This window comes from Sphaeramia orbicularis, chromosome 12, assembly GCF_902148855.1.
Source record: "Sphaeramia orbicularis chromosome 12, fSphaOr1.1, whole genome shotgun sequence".
In the NCBI taxonomy this organism is placed as follows: Eukaryota; Metazoa; Chordata; class Actinopteri; order Kurtiformes; family Apogonidae; genus Sphaeramia; species Sphaeramia orbicularis.
The window spans coordinates 71,628,013-71,648,091 of NC_043968.1; the positions used below are offsets into that span (position 1 = coordinate 71,628,013).

Sequence of the window (20,079 nt, forward strand, 5' to 3'; positions counted from 1 at the left end):
TTTCCTTTATTCCTTTGTTTTACTAAATAGTAGTATAATTCCTAGTGCTGACACGTTCTATCTTGTAACCAGTAGGTCTGTTTCTTTATGTTGGTTCCGATTTCCTTTGGGGAGAGATTAATTCCTTTAATTAGAACCCAGCAAAGGATCTAGCAAATGTAAAGGGTAACATTAGTAGGAATTTTCAGATTAGTATTTTATTTGCGTACAGTTTACCCTGGCAGGGCTTACATCAGTTCTATTTTGATCCTCTCTATTTTATATTGTTTGAGGGGATTTTTTATGGCTTAATGATGTGTGACGTTTAGTGATATCATGATAGGAACCTTGTTAAAATGTGTATCATTTCCCTCCGCAGCTCACTCTAAACATGGCTCTCTCCTTTATCATTTGAGCTCCAGCGAGGGCCCTTATCTTGTCGCCCCAGCAGAGCAGAAAGTGAGGGAGTCAGATGCTCAGTCATTACTGCCAGAATACTGCTGATGCAACATTACCTCTCAGCACTGCTCAGTCACAGAGCAGTGACACAAGCTAAGATGCCTTTATGTCAGTATCAGCTGTATGTTTGTTATATACATGAAACAGCCGATCAATACTGCAAATCCTCAGATATCAGTACTTATTTTTTATATATATGTTTTCCACGTTTTCATATGCATGTCCTGTCCAAAAGAGCACATTTGACGCCACAAAGTAGTAGTATGTACTCTGCATTTTTAATTATACCTTTTCAAAACAGATACGCCATTTAATATCATTGTATCAGATTATTTTACAGACTGACATTCATGAGATACAGAAGCGTACAGGTTTTTTTTTAGCTCATCAGTGATAGGCCATGAGCTACTGTAGGTGCTGTGTCTGTCGTTGGCTTCATCTTCATCGTTGTTGTCATCAGCAATTTCTTCAAACGTCTTCTCCCACAAAACTACCGGTCGGATTCCTTTCAAATTTTTTGTGTAGCTTCCTTGGGATAGTGTCTACAAAGTTTGTTCACACTTTAGAGAAATTTAGATTTTTTTTTGTTTTTTTTTCTTTTTTCGAATTTTTGAAGTGTTAAAAATTTGCCTTTACTTATAATGGTCCGTATATAGATGGTTTATAACATGTAAATGGTTACAAATATCAATATAGTTGCTACTGAGTACTGATAGAAAGTCATATATGGACTTTCATTTAATAAGTTGAGTTTTCCTCCAGTGAAAGTACCGCCCACTTCTATTGGGAGACTGATCTCCGTATCAGGACCTCAGGACTCCAACATAGAGACAGAACCTGACAACCTCGTGAATTTAACTCTTTCAGTGCCATGGGCCGATTAAATCGGCTTTACAAATACAACCTTTAAAGTGCCGCGGGCCGATCAGATCGGCTTTGGAGAACACGCCGGATGTTACCGAGCGGTTTCCTGCAGGATTCTTCGAATATTATAAGAACGACGCGAAATACTGAAAAATTCTGTGGCACTTTTAAGGCTTTTAAGGCTTATTAGCCCCTTAACTGTCTGGCACCGAAAGAGTTAACTTATTGATTCTTAATCGAACATGTCGGTGAGCTGCAGGGACATTGGTCCTTTTTTTGTATTAAGCAGCTGTCATGTTCATGCAGGTTTAACTGAAAACAGTTGGCTGTCTGGTCCAGATTTGTTTTTTCAATGCCATAAAAGGTTGTCAATAATCAATTTGGGTATAAAAATGCAATAATGTGCAATTAAAACAGTAATATCTCTGAGTAGAAAGCATGTAAGATCAAACACATCTGGCCCTGGCCTCATAAGTTGATCTAACAGTGCAACATCATGTGCAGTTCATAATAACAGTAACAAGTTTCCACCATAATTGACCTTTTCTGGTTATTATATCAATAGTATGTGAAACCAGCATGACGATGAGCATCAGCTGTTATTTTGTGTTGTTGTCCTCATTGATTTGTTATCCCTGTGTATGCTTTATGCAGAACACTTAACTGTTTGTCAGATAACCAGCTTTAGTTTTCTACCCGGATACAATTATATTACAAATTAAGTATAAATAGATAAGTGAGTCAGTCTGTGGTCAGTGATAAATGATAATGGTGACTTTTATTCCTTTTACCACCAGAGAGTTTGAAAATGATTCAATGTAATGGGATGACATTATTGATTTTGTTCTGTAAAGGAGCTGCACACTAAATGTCCCAATAGAAACAATACAACACATCCAGAAGGCCTGTTCAGGGTGTAAGTCACTTGAATTAAACATATGGCCTGTGGACCGGATTTGTAAAATGCAAAAATTACAATGAAGATATTAACAGTTAAAGGGGTGACATGGTGGTGCAGTGGATAGCACTGTCGCCTCACTGCAAGAAGGTCCTGGGTTTGATTCCCTGGGGAGGACCTTTCTGTGTGGAGTTTGCATGTTCTCCACGCAGACATAGGTTCTCTCTGGGTACTCGGGCTTCCTCCCGCCACCCAAAGACATGCGCATATAGGTTAATTGGTCAAGCTAAATTGCCCATAGGTATGACTGTGAGCATTGTTAATCTCCATAAGCAATGAACTGGTGACAGGTCCAGGGTGTACTCCGCCTTTGCCCATAGGTAGCTGGGATAAGCTCCTGCACCCCTGTGACCTCTCCCTCAGAAGATGGTTGGATATTAACAATTATATTAGTTTAGGTTCCACATTCCCAATTTTTCTCAAGTGGATCAGACCAGTAAAATACTGTTATGATAACCTATAAATAATGACAACTCCAAATTCTTCTCTTTGTTTTAGTGTAAAAAAAAAAAAGTATAAAACATACAAACGACACAAATCATCTGTAGCTGTGAACCCCAAGGGTCATTTTCCTATTATTAGTCAAGTGAAGTCTGAGTGAAGAGGTGAAATGTATCTGATCCACTTATCCCAATATCCATCAAATTTATCAATTTCTAGTCTTGTATAAAAAGTAATTTTTTTCCTTTACATATATAATATGCATTACTTCGACCCAGTCGTCTACTTTAGGCGTCTCCGTTTCCAGTCATTTTTTGGTTATCGCCTTCTTACTTGCCACCATCATTCTCCCACATATATATTTTGTGTGCCGTACTTGTTACTATTGTTGTCAATTTGGCCACGTACACCATCTCAAGTGAAAATGGGACCATGATCCCTAGTACTTTCTCTATACACTTCCTGAGCTCATGCCAAGTATTTCTCATTTCTAATAGTCGTGAGCAGAAGCAGCCGTCCGGGCTATCCCACTCAACACCCTAATGCCTGTGCACCGGGAATGTAATCCTGTTACTTTAGCTCAATCAATTATTTACTGGGCCATGCTGCTGGCCAGGCTGAAATTTCAGTACCCCCTTTCCCCTCCTTGTATTCCCAGCCATCTGCAGAGTTGGGTTGGTGTGAAGTGTTCATTCTGCCACTAAGCTGTCACATTATGTCGTTCAGTTCTAAGAAGATAATGTGTTCCATGTTGTAGTGCTGGGCGATACGCCACATGCACTGCCAGGTATTCATTTCCCCTACGGCTGACTTTCTCAAACTTAGGGTCAAAGTGAGTCCCCGACTGGCAGAGTACATGTCAACACCAAAATAGTCTTGGAATAAAAACTCCACAGAGAGATTTTATTTTGGAGTCTGACATTTGACATTCAGATGCACCTGTTAAACACACAAATCTATACTGAAACAGATAGCGTTAGTCTCATAGCATAATTGCCTAAGTCATACACTATATGGACAGAAGTATTGGGATGTGTTGAATTCAGTTGTTTCTTTTCTAACAGGGGTCTGGGATGCAAAACAATAATGACAAATGTCATAATACAGTTACCCCACCCCCCAAAGGGGAGGCAAGGGGTATTGTTTTTGGTTCGGTTTGTTTCTTTACTTGTTTGTTTGTTAACACTTTAGCAGCAAAACTAGTGGTTGAATTCATACCAAATTGGGTTTATAGATTGTCAATGACCCAGAATAGATGTGATTACATTTGGGAAACATGCAGTGTATTTTGGGAAAAGTAGGTCAAAGTTAAAATTTGTTATGATTTTTTTTTCTCCCCCATTTACTTATGATCCTGAAATTTGTCTGTGTTGTCTGTCTATGCTGACATCAGCTGGATTGATGCCAAAATAAGATACAATACATGCGAGGGGCGGGCTTTGTTGTGCTTGGCACCACGTGTTCTATATTGGGATAAATATCATTGCATTGGTTAGTTTGGTTTATCTTTGCTTCCACATTGCCTCAGAGATGGTTTTTACTTAATTTCTCTCAACATTGATTTTGATTTTGTTTTTTATCCATGACTATGATTTTAAATGTTCTACCTCTAAATTTCTAAAATATTTTTCATGCTCTGACTATAAATAATAATTTTCTACCACACCTAACCCTCTAATTTCTTCACATCTCACTTAGGAAGAAAAATCTCCCATTTAACTTTATGGAAATATTGCTGTTTATAAACAATATGGACAAAAATATTGGGACACGTCATGGCTACAACTGTAAGATGTCCTGTTCATGCCGATTTGAGATATAAACATCAATATTAATAATCGATATCATATTTATCACAATATAAAACTATATATTATGACATTTGTCATTTTTGTTTTGTATTCCAGACCCCTGTTACAAAAGAAACACTTGAATTCAACCTGTCCCAATACTTTTGTCCATATAGTGTATGACTTAGGCAATTACGGTATTGGGCTAACACTAGATAAGTTGTTTAGAAGTGGTAAGTTTATATGATTTTCATGTTTATCCTTGTTTAAATACAAAGGTCTACATCTGTTGCTTCTTTCAAGATCTGTCATTCCAGCATTTTGATAATTAGATGCTGAAGTCAGAACCATCCATTTCTACACAGGCAGATTTTAAATGTTCTATCTAAAAAAAAAAAAAACAACACTTTGCTAATGTTTTAAGTGAACTCAGCCGCAGGTCCATAAATACCTCTGATACCTTATCTTGTTTTACTGCTGTTTTATCTAGAATTTAGTACTTGAATCATGTACATGGTGTATTCATATGATTGATGGGTCAAGAACACTGGTCCTCAATTTTCAGTGGAGGCCATTATGAGGTGATATGAAATGTAACATTAAACACAGGTAATTTGACTCTTGTTATGATATACTGCTGTGACGAATTACAAAATACATGTCTGCATTTAAAGTGTTAATGAGATTCCATAATGTATGTACATTTTGGAGCTGGGAAGACATCAAGTTTGGTTTTTTAGTCTTGAAACAGTCTCCTCTCTTAGGTCCTTTGGGAACCCCTGCCCTACACTATGACTTCATCACATACCACCATCATTTAACTGGAAGAACCATTATAATTAATCCATATAGAAACACTATGTTTTACATTTTGAGTATTTTAGGTCAGTTCAGGTGTTGTTTGGGAAAGGAAGCAATAGTACAATTGTGGGCAAATCTACTCTGACTTGGGGTTTTTACCCCTCGGCCAAGGGGTATTGTAATTGCTTTGCTGTCTGTCCGTCCATTCAACAACATAATCACATTATCTGAAGAATACATTGACATATCTGCACCAAATTTATACTGTGGATGCATCTTGGCATAGAGCAAAAGCCTATTGAAAATTGATTTACTTTTTGAAGGTCAAATGGCCTTTTGCAGTTATAATAACTGAGTACTTTCAAATATAAATACGTATATAATAAGTTTTACACAAAAACCATCTAATCAAAATTATAGGGCAGTAACTTTCAACAGAATCTTACACTATATTTAGCTGAGGGGGATTAAAAGTGTGCAGCATGTTATGTTTCTTCTGTTGCAGTTTGCACAATGCAACTGTCTGATGATGTACTCTCATTACCTCACACAGTGGCTCAGGCCAAACAAAAACCTTGCATTAAATACATTTCATTTGTGTTCATTTATTTGCTGTCGTCCAGGTGGCTTTGGCAGTGCCCCGGTGTTTGGAAGTCCTCCTTCTTTTGGAGGTTCTCCAGCGTTTGGTGGTGCAGCAGCGTTTGGATCAGCCCCGTCATTCAACAACTCAATGGGTTCATCGGCCGGTAAAGTGTTTGGAGAGGGGACGGCAGCTTCCAGTATGGGAGGATTCGGGTAAGAACAGTCTAGTGGTTGTTTTGTTTTTTGTTTTTTTTTTTGTTTTTTTAATGAAGCTTCTCTGCCGAGGTCACAAGGCACTGTGTCCGGTGTCGTCTTCATTGTTGGTGTCGTCTTCATTAGCGGTTTCCTCAAACATCTTCTCCGACGAAACTACTGGTCGGATTCACTTCAAATTTTATATGTATCCTCCTTGGGACAAGGTCAACAAAGTTTGTTCAGTTTTGAGAAATTTTGAGTTTTGAATTTTTGACAAAGTTTTGAAATATTAAACATTTGCCTTTACTTATAATGGATCATATTTTGATGGCTTATAACATGGAAATGGTTAGAGGTATCAATATACAGGGTGTCCCATAAGTCTCCATACATAGGAAAAATAAACGTTTCTTGACATAAACCATTTTTATTTATATAATATGCTCTATATGACTGCCATTTTGTCGGGAACACATTTCAATGCGTGTCCTCCACTGCTGAAGAACTATAAAGAAGAAATATAAAGAAATACATGTTAGAACCATATGTATTATGTCTCCTATGTATGGAGACTTATGGGACACCCTGTAGTTACTATTGATCACTGATAGGAAGTCATATATGGACTTTCATTTAATTAGTTGATTTATCCTCCAGTGAAAGTACCACCCACTTCTATTGGGAGATTGATCTCCTGCAGTAAGACCACAGGACTCTAACATAGAGACAGAACCTTGCAGCCTCATAAATTCAAGTTGTTGCTGATTATTGATAGAACACGTCGGTGAGATACAGGGACATTGGTCCTATTTTTTCTATCTTTCATTGGGAAAGTTAATGTTTAAATAAATATTGTTTAAAGTGTCCCACCTCCTTCTGGGTAAGGTAGTAGTGTAACATTAGAACAGCTGTTTATTTTTTTCCTTGTGACATTGGTGCAGTTGCTAAATGTCTGTCCAGATGTGCAGTTCTGATAGAGTCACAGTAGCAGGACTTTGCCTGCAGCACAAATCGGCTTTTTGGAAACATCTGTGTTCTCCCTCGCTCACTTCTGCAATCACACAAGCACAATACATAAAATGACTGAACAGCAGAATTCAACACTTGTATAACATTAAAGGGATTAAATAAAAGAAGTCAGTTTGGGGACTTGTATTTTTAAAAGCCGCTGTTAAAACCTGTCTGTAACATTCATAGTGAATGTGCATATGTTCAGTGGAGGACAATAGATTTATGCAAGAGCAGATGGATCTCATTTTAATCAACATCGCTGCCTATAACTAACACTTCTGTAAGTCTGGTGCACAGCCTTCTCCTTCCAGCCGATGATTTATTTTAGTGATTTTTCTTAAGTCACAAATAGAAGTATTGTTTTTCAAGCATTTTGGTATTACCTGGAGACCTTGGATAAGTTTTAATGAATGCAGAGGTTTTCTGCCCAGCTCATCACTGCTTTTTGTTTTGTTTTTTTCCTCTGTGCCTTTATTCTGCTTTTTCCAGTTGAGCATTTGTCATTTTTTGGTGGAAATTCAGAGTGGTAATGGTCTCTACACAGTATTCACAGAAAGAACAAATGCAAATTCATCAGAGGAGCTGAATCTGACACAGGTGATGAGGTGGATGACAGCATGTGTTACAACAGGCTCCACAGTTATTATGTAGTAGCTCATTAATAATAAACCTTGGCACCAAATCTGGGGAATAATGACAATAAATTGGGGTAAAACACAGATTTCACTTACCCCTTGGAAATGCAGCACATGAAACACAGGTCTTGGGTATTATTAGACGTCAAGATGCGCAACTTCTCTGAGAGTCAACAAGACATTGTTCTACATAATAAACAATTATTGAAAAACCATGTTTGCTTAGCTTTGTCACCAGAATTACAGTTTGTGTGAAGTGGCTTGTGCAGCTCCTTTCTGAAGTCTGCGTGTTAATCTCAAAGGCCGCCATAATTTAAATTTGATTTGTAGATTACAAAAGAAGGGATTAGTTTCTTCTCTATCCTTCCGGTGCTCTCCATGTTAAATAATTTCACCTTTTTCCAAATGTGTGTGTCTGCCACGTCCATGTGTTTTGATACCATGGCACTGAGCCGACAGCTATGGAGCTGAGCAGGGCTAGATTATTCCCTCAGATAATCTCACTCAGAGGTCATTCTGCCTGCAGATTAAACTGGCCTCCTCCTCCTCTGCCTCTGTTCGCTTTATTCTCTCATTTCTCTGCGGTGGGAGTCAGTGGGCTCAGGTCCTGTGGAAGGGATTACTGCTTAAACCCACGTCTCTCAATCCTCTCGTACCCACACACACATACCCACCATCTGACACCTTCTGCCCGGGTTGTGCATGTACTTGGAAGAACCAGCAGTGTATCCTGAATACTTATATAATTTGTCACTCTTGTCTTTGTTCCCATTCTATTTGTTGAAATAAACTGTAGTTTTAAAATCTTACTGGGGCTGGTCATTCACATGTTTCTGTTTTTATGTTAGTGTCTAAGATTTTTTATATTAATTTATCACAGAAATGAATAAATGTATGGTTGCATGGTTTTCCTGTGTGATTTGTGACCACCCTCTCATATTTGTCAGGTCTGTGCGGCACATACTCACATACTCTGCATCTCCTTCTGCTTTCAGCTTCGCCTCACCTCCCAATGCCCCCTCTTTTGGTGCTCTAGCCAATCAGAGTGCTCCATCATTTGGGGGCCTGGCCCAGCAGAGCCCCGGGTTTGGAAGTCAGCCCAGCGGTTTCTCTGGATTTGGACAACAGCCGCAAGGCGGAGGTGAGACCACTCTACTTCAGATGGCATTTCTTATTTTTTAAATGTCGTCTTGCTTGCATACAAAGCAGAGTTGTTATATAATAATGACAACAAAGTCAATACGCTTCAGTGTCAGTCAGTTTGCTCTGTGTTTTTGTAGCTTTGGGTTGTTATAAGCATTGTAATGTGTTCTTTCAGTTCTCTCGCAATTATAGACAAAACCAGTTTGGCCATTAGGGTGTGAAATGTTAGATGTTTGATTCAAAGATTCTTTATTGTCCATTTGCTAAATGCACAGAACATACAGAGAATTGAGATACAGTTTCTCTCTCACCATGTACAATGTCATGCATTTAAAAAAATAAAGAGGAAAAAATAGAATAAGAGTAAACAAGTGGTATTAAGAATAAACTATTACATTTGCATGAAATATGTGATCAGGATAAACTTTATTGTCCTGCACGGGAAATTTGTCTTGGACATCAGTGCTACACATTCACATTCAGACACATATAATAAACAAAACACACTCAGTCTCAAGGTTTTGGAGTCAGCATAATCACAGTTATGTAATACACCTAATCTATGAATTGCACCTTCCTCTCCAAGGTAAAATAAAATACAATGTAACAAATTAATTTTAAATAAATGAGAATAAGTATGTTCAGTCTGGACTGGTCTAACCTTGACCTTTGGCCACCAAATTGTTTCATTTGTTCAAGTCCACGTGAACATTTGTACCAAATTTGAAGACCTTCTGTTAAACTATTCCGTCATCATGTGTTAAATTGATGCATGGACATTCAGAGCATAATTATTTGTGGATGTTTTCACACTTTCCTCCTGTTCTGCTGGTGCATGTGAGAGATTTTGCTCATTATTCTGCAAGTGGAGTAAAAACTCAGGGTTTTTCAGTTGGTTTGTAATTTTTATGAATGATTGAAGCATACTCATTTTGTTTGGGGCTAGAGGATGACATCTGAGGACAGTTATGGAACATCTGCACATGAGGAAGGAAGCCACTGTAGTAAAATGACTACATCCCCACACAAGGAAACACCACACAAAAAGAAATGTGTCCTTGTCAAAACTTGGCGTTTTTCAGTGTGTGGCTACAGCTCAGAGGTTGCGCTTGTGTTGTGTTTACTTTCTGTAGGAGATTGTGAAAACTGTTAGACCCAGATAAGGAGGAGTGGTAGGATTATTCCACAAGAGTGAGTCCTCTGGGCCAGATTAAAACACAACACACAATATACTGTTAGTGCAGACGCTGAAGATGATAGAGGTTTACTTTGACAGGAAGAAACACACTGTGTTATACATTATATGAACCTCAGTAAGTAAAATTCCATGTGGAGCATCATGATAATGTTGAATGATGTAATGACATTTATAGAAATTTGTTAAAATCAGTGTAATATTTGACACACACAGTGGAGTATTACTGTTCCATCTGCTCCCACTCTGCTTTTCTGCAGATGTAAAATGCTTTTGGCAAAGTTGATGTGCATGTATTCATCTCCACCTTTGCATGCATGACCTAAATGCAATAGTACATCAGAGTTCTGTTGCTGTAGTCCACCTACTTGTTTAGTGAGATGATTGGGCCTCTTTCCTCTCGTCTTTTCACTTGTGAAGTGATTGTTCTATATTTGTCTGAATCACAGCTGTGCTTTACAACATACACCAGGTCACCTCTTCAGTCCTTCCACTCTTGTATATCGTGAGCCTCATAGCGTAATTGCCATAAGTCATACACTATATGGACAAAAGTATTTGGACACGTTGAATTCAGGTGTTTCTTTTCTAACAGGGGTCTGGGATGCAAAACAATAATGCAGTTGTAGGGGAAACACTGCATTATGTTCTGTTTTATGTGCAGGGGTTCACTGCTGAGTTCACTTAAAACATTATTGTTTTGTTTTGTTTTGTTGTTTTTTTTTCAAACAGAACATTTAAAATCTGCCCGTGTAGAAATGGATGGTTCTGACTTAAGCATCTAATTATTAAAACGCTGGAATGAAAGAGCCTGAAAGAGGCAACAGATGTAGACCTTTGTATTTAAACAAGGATAAATATGAAAATCATATAAACTTACCACTTCTAAACAACTTATATTTCGTTAGCCTCATAGTATAATTGCCTAAATCAAACACTATATGGACAAAAGTATTGGGACAGATTGAATGCAGGTGTTTCTTTTTTTCCCCCAGTGGTGTCTTGTGACCCCCACTTTGGCAACCCATGGTCTAGAGCACAGGTGTCAAACATGCGGCCCAGGGGCCAAATCCAGCCCGCCAAAGGGTCCAGTCTGACCCTTGGGATGAATTTGTGAAATGCAAAAATTACACTAAGATATTAACAATCATTTTAGTTCAGGTTCCACATTCAGACCAATTCAATCTCAAGTGGGCAGGACTAGTAAAATACTGTCATAACATAGAAATAATGACAACTCCAAATTTTTCTCTTCCTGAACGTAAATATTTTCATGTATTTCCACTAAAACAAAGAATAATTTCGCAAAAGATGTTAATTTGTTGATCCACTGTGATCTGTACGTTATAATGTACATATGTAAAATGATTAAACTGAGGCAGAATATTGTTAAAATTACATCTATTTTTTCTGTTTGTTCACGTTATTCACATTGTTTGAGAGGATAGTTTGTAAATGTAAACCTTTTTATAATGTAAATTTACTTTTTTCACTCTTAAACATAGAGAAAAGTTCGGAGTTGACATTATTTATATATTATTATGTTATTATTTTACTGGTCCGGCCCACTTCAGATCAAATTTTGCTGAATGTGGCCCCTGAACTAAAATGAGTTTGACACCCCTGGTCTAGAGGAAGACCCAAGATCAGATTTATGGATATAGTCAAAGAGGACATGAAGGTAGTTGGTGTGAGAGAAGAGGCTGCAGAGGATAGGGTTAAATGGAGGAAGATGATTTGCTGTTGCGACCCCTGAAGGGAACAGCCCAAAGGAACTGAAGAAGAAGAAAACTGATCAGTGTAGATTTTGGTTTTTCATGTATTTCCCAGTCTTTGCCATGTTTGTTGATGTTCTGTCTGGGCTTTGCAGGATTCTCTGGAAACACCTTTGGCTCTTCAAACCAGTAAGTACCGCCGTTACCCACCATGTGTGTGTATGTGTGTGTGTTTCTGTCCACTGCTCCTTTGGTTTTGTTCAGTGTGTATGAACTAATATGGTGGAGACACATTTCACTGCTCCCTCCGGTGCTTGATCTCTGCTGAAGCTCACATCTTTTCTTCCAGAGCACTGCCCCCTCCTCCCGTAGAACCGTTCAGATTTAATGCCAGTCCACAGTATCTGCCTGCGTTTAATTCATCTTTTCTCTGTATCATTTCAATTCACACACTCAATGTCACAGCCTCTTTTCTGTTTAACCTGGGATAAAATAAAAAAATAAATACAAGAAACGAATAAAGACAGTTGTGCTATTGCTGTTACCATTGAGTATGTGCAGGTATGACACCCCCCCACCCACCCACCTGCCATCCTTGAAGTGGGCGCTGCATGAATTACAACTTCCTCACTAATTACCCCCATGTGGTCAGTTTTTCGTTCCATCCCACTCTCATCTTCATCCCGTCATCCCCCAGTCCAATATCCTACCTCTCCTCCTCTTATGCCGCCTCTTCTTCATTTCTTTCTTCTTCTTTTCTCGTCTTCCCCGGGGTTCGTTCCAGCAGAATGCTCTCTGAAGTGTGCATGAGTGTGTGTGGCCCATTCAAGACATTCACTTGCTGTTAATAATCCACCTCTCTCATTCTTTGTGCTGCTTTTCTTTGCATCCTCCTACTCGGCAGTTTTGTCTTCAGGCTGACTTGTGAGCCGTTAATGCCACATCTGCACCATAATTCAACTTCCCACAAGTACCACGCGTTCTAAAATCTGACCAGAAGGAACTAAAACATTTTCAAGAAGAGTCCAATCCAGTGTTTATTATCAGAGATTTGACTGAAATTCACATGCTTTTAGAGATTCCGCTAATTACTGTCACATTTAGCAATGAAAATAAACTGAAAGACACTGTGAATCTCAGTAAAGTAGCAACAACTGCAAAGTGAATAGACACAGAAGAGCAATAAATAAAACCAGATTAAGGAAAAGAGCAGCACAAGAAGATGAGCACAACATTTGATTTCTTAAAATTAACAACAAAAAACAAAAACAGAATGGCTACCCAACTTGTTAGTAAAATAATAATAATAATAATGAGGATTTTGGGCTGAGTAATTCGATGAAAAATCCAAATTCCAATTATTGTGGGAAAATCTGTGATTTCTGATTGCTTAATTTTACAGTTTTTCTGTTAGACAATCCCATATTTTTTACACATTTATATCATTTAGTCATTCTGTATATAGTTATGTTTGTTTGTTTGTTTTTTTTTTGTTTGTTTGTTTGTTTTGCATGTACGTTTTCTAGCATTTTTTATATATTTAGCCTTTTTCTTTTCATGTTTTTCAGTATATTTTGATTGTCGGTAGATTTTCTCTGGTCTAGTGACTGAATTTTACATGTCATGACACTTTCAGTTTTAAAGTAAGCACATGTTTGTGGCTTCACACCGTAATGAAGACTCTTTGGGGGTGAAATGTGTCCTGTTCTTTGACTAATTTTATTAATAATAATTATAGACTTTTAGTCATAGTATGATTAACACCTGACTTTTTACATTTTATTCATTCTGTTTTGATTGAATACTTATAACCCAGTCTTGAATTCATTACATACTTTTTTCTTCAGAGCGTCTGACGTTATCTGATGTTATTCCTTCCTCATCCATGATTGTGATTGTGCTTTTAATATGAAATTTGTTGTTGAGCAGGAGGAAATATTGGAACCTAAACTGGAATTGAATACACCTTGTTTTCTATTTAAATATTTCAGATATTAATTTGTTCTCTGCTGACACTGCATGAAGTCCAGTTCATGGTGAAGGAAATAATCTTATTCTTAAATTACTACCACTACAAGTGCTGATGCAAGAAATGAAATAACCCCCCCCCCCCTCCACTTCTGTCTTATATCCTCCTGCAGATCATCTTCTCAAACATTTGCCAGTTGGAGAAGCTAGTTTTCTTACATGTCACCACGACAGTTCTCTCCACAATCGAGTGCTTTGTGTGACACAGACGGACAAGGACAAACGGGGACATTGTGTGACATTTGGGTGGACGCGCTGAAGAACGGGACGTGACATGGATTTACATGCATTTTCAGAGGAAACTGTTTTAATATGAAAAAACTGAGATTTCATGAGTGATTTCAGTGTGCAGTGCATTCCCTCAGTACAGGAGTTGATGATTATTTACAGATCCATGTTTTCTTGGATAGTTAAAGGCGACGAGTCGACCTGTGAGCGTAAACAAGTCACATTTGGAACAACATTCTCTGTATGCAAACAGATTCCCATCTTAATTTCTTATATAAAACGTCAACGATAGACGTTTCCAGCTTTTAATTTAGTTTTATTACATAAACTAAAGCATAATATGGGTCAAAACACATATGTCTGCATGTGTTTTGACTGCAGAAAACACTTGTTTTTCTGTGTGAAATCATAAATATGCTGTAATAAATGGATTTGTATTTGTCATGTTCATGTTGACATTGCTGTTCAGGTGTCAAATGTTTCACTCTTTCATGTAATTATTTCAAGTGTTTTACTCAGCCTCGTTCCTAAACCTGAGTCCATGTTTCTGATTTTCAATGCAGACCTGACCCGATGTGTAAAAAGTAAAAGCTAAGACAACAGTTTGAACTGTAGGTGGGAGAAAGAAGAATGTCTTTTTTTTTGGTTTTTGCAGTGAATCCATTGTTGATGTATATTTTTACATGAAAAACTCAAAATAAATAAATCCTCAAGCAAAATATTTCAACAGAACCATTTTTATATTAATAAATTCTAGTTGTATACAAACCTTTCTCTTGACAATTTATTGTAAATGCAGATTTTTAGGTGGTCCAGTGTTTACTGTGTTGTATGATTATGTAAGTTTTGCGGAAACTGAACAAAGAGCCATTATTTTCTGGTAACGGGGCTCATTCACTAATGCAGAGGTTCTTTACATCACTTGTTGTCAGTTCTGATCCGATATCCTCAACATGCTCCTTAAAACTAGGGCTGTGTATTGGCAAGAATCTGGCGATGTGATGCAAATCACCATACTAGGATCACGATACAATATATCACGATATATCATGATAATGTTAAAAAGGCAATTTTTTTTTTTTGTTTCTTTTTAAAAAATGATTATTTCCTGCAAGAATTGAATTACACCAGAAATATGCACAAATACTAAACACTTTTTTTTTAAAATCACAACAGGATCTACTGTTATATCCCAAAATGTTCCTCTGTTCAAACTTAAATTATGTTTTACAGACATTACAGTTTAAAATCCTGTTCAAATGTTCATATTCTATTAGTTCAGAACTAACATCAGAACATTATTTTTATGCAGTCCCAACAAAGGAACTAACATCTGCCTCAGACAGTAAAAAGTGCTGTTAGGATGTGTCAAATAAACATTATTTAATAAAACAGTGTTAAATAATAATAAGATATAAACAATGAAGAAAACCAAAAAACAAAATTGAACCTCCGTCATATCTGCATTTGAATAAATACCTGAAAATATCGATACAATACTTATTAATATCGATACAGTATTGTGAAATAAAACGTCACGATATATTGCAGAACCGATATTTTCTAACACCCCTATTTAAAACCATAATGTTCATGACGTTACAGTGGGTGAACATTCTCATTTGTAGATCTTATAAACATGTATGCGTGTTTTTGTAGGTTTTCTATGAAACCTCACCGTTCTAATGAAGGAACTGTCTGCGTGGTATTTATTTAGGCCAGAAGAAAGTAAATTTGGAGAATTAAGTCTAAAAAAAAAACCTGTTTAATATGAGGTGGCACAAAGAATACAAGCCCCGGGCCATGTTTAGATGTTTAATTTACTAATTAATGCTAAATCCTACTGGATATGCAGCTCCTTCCTTCATCTTCGAATTCTCTGACTCATAAGGAGATAAATGGAGCCGTGGGCGAGTGCTGATGGGGAGGTGTTCGTCCAATCAGAGTCTGAGTCTGTTTACCCCCTCCCTCTGCCCCCAGGCCTGTGGGCCATGTCACCGTCACTCTGTCCACCCTTATCGCAGCCGTCCCACCAAGGACACAAGGTGGTCCATATCCTGCTCTGAAGGGTCATAACGTGACCTGCACCAGACGCCCACTCGGCTGGTGAAATCCACCTTCCACAGTGGTCTGGAGCCTTTTATCTGTGGACTCCTACTCTAAATAGACGGTCAGCAGCAGCATATGTTTGAAAAATAGGGAATAAGATTTACTGTCGTTGCAGAAATGCAGCTGTACAGTGCAACAAAGTTGTTTTTATATTCTGTTAAGTCCCCAGAATTATAAATACAGGAAGCAATTATAATAGCAGTAAAGAAAAAAAAATTTAAATCAGTCAAGTAGAAACACACAAATTTGTCCAGCGTCAGTAAAAAGAATCTACCTGGTGTTATGTTCATTAATGAGTGCAGTTGCAATTGTCAGGTATTATAAATAAATATAATGTAATTGACATGTATATAGATATTTTACATTGGGTATTCCATGGTCAGGAAAAAACAGGGACTATTAAAATTGATGTGAGCCATGGGATTAAGTTGAAAGTGGTCATGCAGTTGGATTTTCTGTCCATAATGATTTTTGTTTTTAAGTGAAGAAAACAGAATTTTGTAAACTTGTGCATTTTTTGTGCATGCATATGCAATTGTAGTCATTGATGCAAAATGCTATGTTTTTAGCCCTTATGTGTTTACATGGCTAAACTCAAACGAATCTACCACTGAAAATCCTGTTTACATTCAACTGTGGATGCTCCACTCTAAAAATAAGTTTTAATAGTTTCCCACCAGTGGCACATGTTTCATTATGTGAACTCATCCCTTCAAACAGCCTCTTGAAAAACTCATCTTTTTGATATTTGGTCAAATTCAAAATATGTGTGTTTCTTCTCACCGTGGTCTAATTCAGAATATCCATATGAAATCTGCTGTTTACATGACCCCTCAAATTCACATTAATAGTGGGGTATTTGGTGCATTAAAATGTACTTATTTTAAAATTGGTAAGAATTTGCCTGTGATGATTGTTGTTTTTTCTGACTTTAAAAAAAAAACCAAAACAGCAGCTTCCAATAGATTTAACATCTGTTAACCCTTTAAACCACAGGTGTCAAACATGCAGCCCAGGGGCCAAATCCAGCCCACCACAGGGTCCAGTCCGGCCCTTGGAATGAATTTGTGAAGTGCAAAAATTACACTAAAATATTAACAATCCTTTTAGTTCAGGTTCCACATTCAGACCTATTCAATCTCAAGTGGACAGGACCAGTAAAATAGTATCATAATAACATAGAAATACTGACAACTCCAATTTTTTCTCTTTATAGATGTAAATATTTTCCTGTATTTACACTACAACAAAGTATAATTTCACAAAAAATGTAAATAACCTGAACAAATATGAACAACCTGAAATTTCTTAAGAGAAGTAAGTGTAATTTTAACAATATTCTGCCTATTGTTAAATGTTTTGTGTATTTGTAAGTTATAATCTAAATGTGTAAATGATAAACTGAGGCAGAATATTGTTAAAATTACACTTATTTTTTCAGTTTTTTCACGTTATTCACTTCTTTTGAAAGGATAGTTTGTAGATGTAAACCTTTTCATAATGTGAATTTACTTTTTCACTCTAAAACACAGAGAAAAGTTTGAAGTTGACATTATTTATATATTAATATATAACTGATCCATAATGCACATGTAGAAATGATACATTGAGGCAGAAAATTGTTAAAATTGAACTTATTTTTCTTACGAACTTTAAGCTTTTTTCAGGTTATTAACATTTTTTTTATTTGGATAGTTTATAAAAGTAAGTGTTTTCATAATTTATGGGCGCGGGGGGGGGGGGGGTTGCACTAAAAGAAAAATACATAAATAAAAATTTGGAGTTGTCATTATTTATATATTATTATGTTATTGTTTTACTGGTTCGGCCCTCTTCAGATCAAATTTTGCTGAATGTGGCCCCTGGACTAAAATGAGTTTGACAGCCCTGATTTAAACCCTCAGCCTAAAATGGTCCATTATTTTGACTAACTAAAAGGTCAGAAAATATGCCATGAATGAGTCCGTTTGCCCCTTTTTCCAGAGCACTTTGTTTTTTTTCCAGGTCTTTCAAAATCTAGCAGTCATTTACAATTTACTGCATGTTTTAATATTACTAAAACGGCTTCATCTCCAGCTTCTAGTACAGGCATGAGTGAAATTACTGTAATGACCCAATAAAACCTATAAAGCACAACATCTCAGGTTTCAGAAATTGTTGGAATTTTTCCAGTTGCACAAACAGTGAAAGACTTACAACCATCCAAACTGCATATGCGTAGGGTGTGTCAACGATGACGCGTCAGGTTTTAAAGAGTTAAAGAATTACATCTGGATGGATTCATTCATTTCATTCATTTGTTTATTTCGAGCATTTACAGAATACATTCAAATTCAAAATTTAAAAAAAAAAAAAATCATTCATCTCTACTCGAAAAGGAGTGGGAAGAAGAAAAACTTATTTAATCCCACCCCCATTCTCATCATCAAATAACTTAACATAATAACATTTTAAATACTCACTCCTGTCCTTTGACTTCAAGCCAGAACAATGAACAAAATAGAACAAAATAGGCCTAAACCAAATTAGAATAAACTCATTTGACAGTATTTACATTGTATAACCAAAATGTGTGTAAAAAAAATAGAAACAAAGTACATTCCTGGTGGTGTTACCACAGGTAACAGTTAACCGTGAACTTACATGATAATTACATACCAACAATGGTAAAAACAAAAAACTGCAATACTATAAGTGGTAAAGAACAGCAATAATTACATACCAACAACGGTAAGAAAAAAAAACAAAAAACTACAATAACAGTAATGGTAAAGGGCAGCACATACCAGCGATGGTAAGAACAATACCAGATGGTAATGGACAACACATACCAACTAGATGAGGACCAACAAGCACACATTAACATTTAAGACAGAGTATTTATGGAACATCAGTTTTAAGACCCTCCATCTTTATACTGGGACCAAACCGTATTTTTGTATAGCAGTTTAAATCGGTGGATATTTTTGGATACACTGGTAGATTAGACACTCAGGTGTTTCACAGCTTCAGGTTTGTAATACTTTGATCCAAACAGGACGAGTTTATGGGATTTTAAACACCGACTCCCCAGTTATAAAAGCGATAAAGTCCAAATGTTTTTATTACATCACAAATTTCACTAAAATAACAGTACAACCGATTCATTCTTTGTTTCTCGAGATCCTTTTTTTTTTTTTTTTCACTGATGACGCGAAGGGAAAGGAAAGCCTCCCAGACACCCAGGAGGATGGCAGCTGTCTTCATGGAATCCAGATAAAAATAGCTTTGGTCAAAAGCCCCTTCACACCTCCCCCAGCCCCACAGGCCATCACCCACCCACCCACTCACCCAGTGATGAGCAGCAGCTCTCCACCATACTCTGCTGAGTTCTGTCAACACATTCATCATGTACAGACAATGGTTCAGAGCTTATGGGTCATATGAGATGAGTCATATTTTTGGCCAAATTGTGATATCTATATAAAATGATTCAGCAGTGTCAGGAAAGTAAAGTAACACAGATATCACAATTTTGTCAAAAAAAAAAAATGAGTCTGGCAATTACCGTCCATTAAATATACATATCCACTGTTCTGAGATGAAAGATATCAACCAATACCACAGCAGCAAAAATAAATGCTACAATTCCCCCTAATGGGTCATTTAGTCCACACATAATCCAAATCCAATAATCCACTAAGAGACCAGGGGATATGTCACTGTGGACATGATTGTGCCAATAGTTTCACTGATGTGAGAGAAGTTGAAAGATTTAATAAGATTATTAAACAAAAGTATTGAAATGATCTGTAATGAGGTTCTTAAAGAGTCTAAAATCCACTAATCTGAATTTTAGGCCTTGGAAATGTTGAATCATTGGTCCATTTTTCTTCATCGACACATTAATTTGTGCAAATGTTGACCTTGACCTTTAGACTGAATATGTGTCACCACAACTGGATGA

At 36.9% G+C, this 20,079-nt stretch overlaps 1 protein-coding gene across 1 annotated transcript in view; it reads left to right on the forward strand.

Moving 5' to 3' along the window:
• Positions 1-14,743, forward strand: part of nup214 (nucleoporin 214) — a 51,213-nt gene extending 36,470 nt beyond the window's left edge. Inside the window, 4 exon segments of the mRNA XM_030148420.1 lie at positions 5,916-6,087; positions 8,711-8,856; positions 11,924-11,957; positions 13,910-14,743. Coding sequence (XP_030004280.1) covers positions 5,916-6,087; positions 8,711-8,856; positions 11,924-11,957; positions 13,910-13,946 — 389 coding nt within the window. The 3' untranslated portion in view covers positions 13,947-14,743.
• Positions 14,744-20,079: the final 5,336 nt, after the last annotated feature.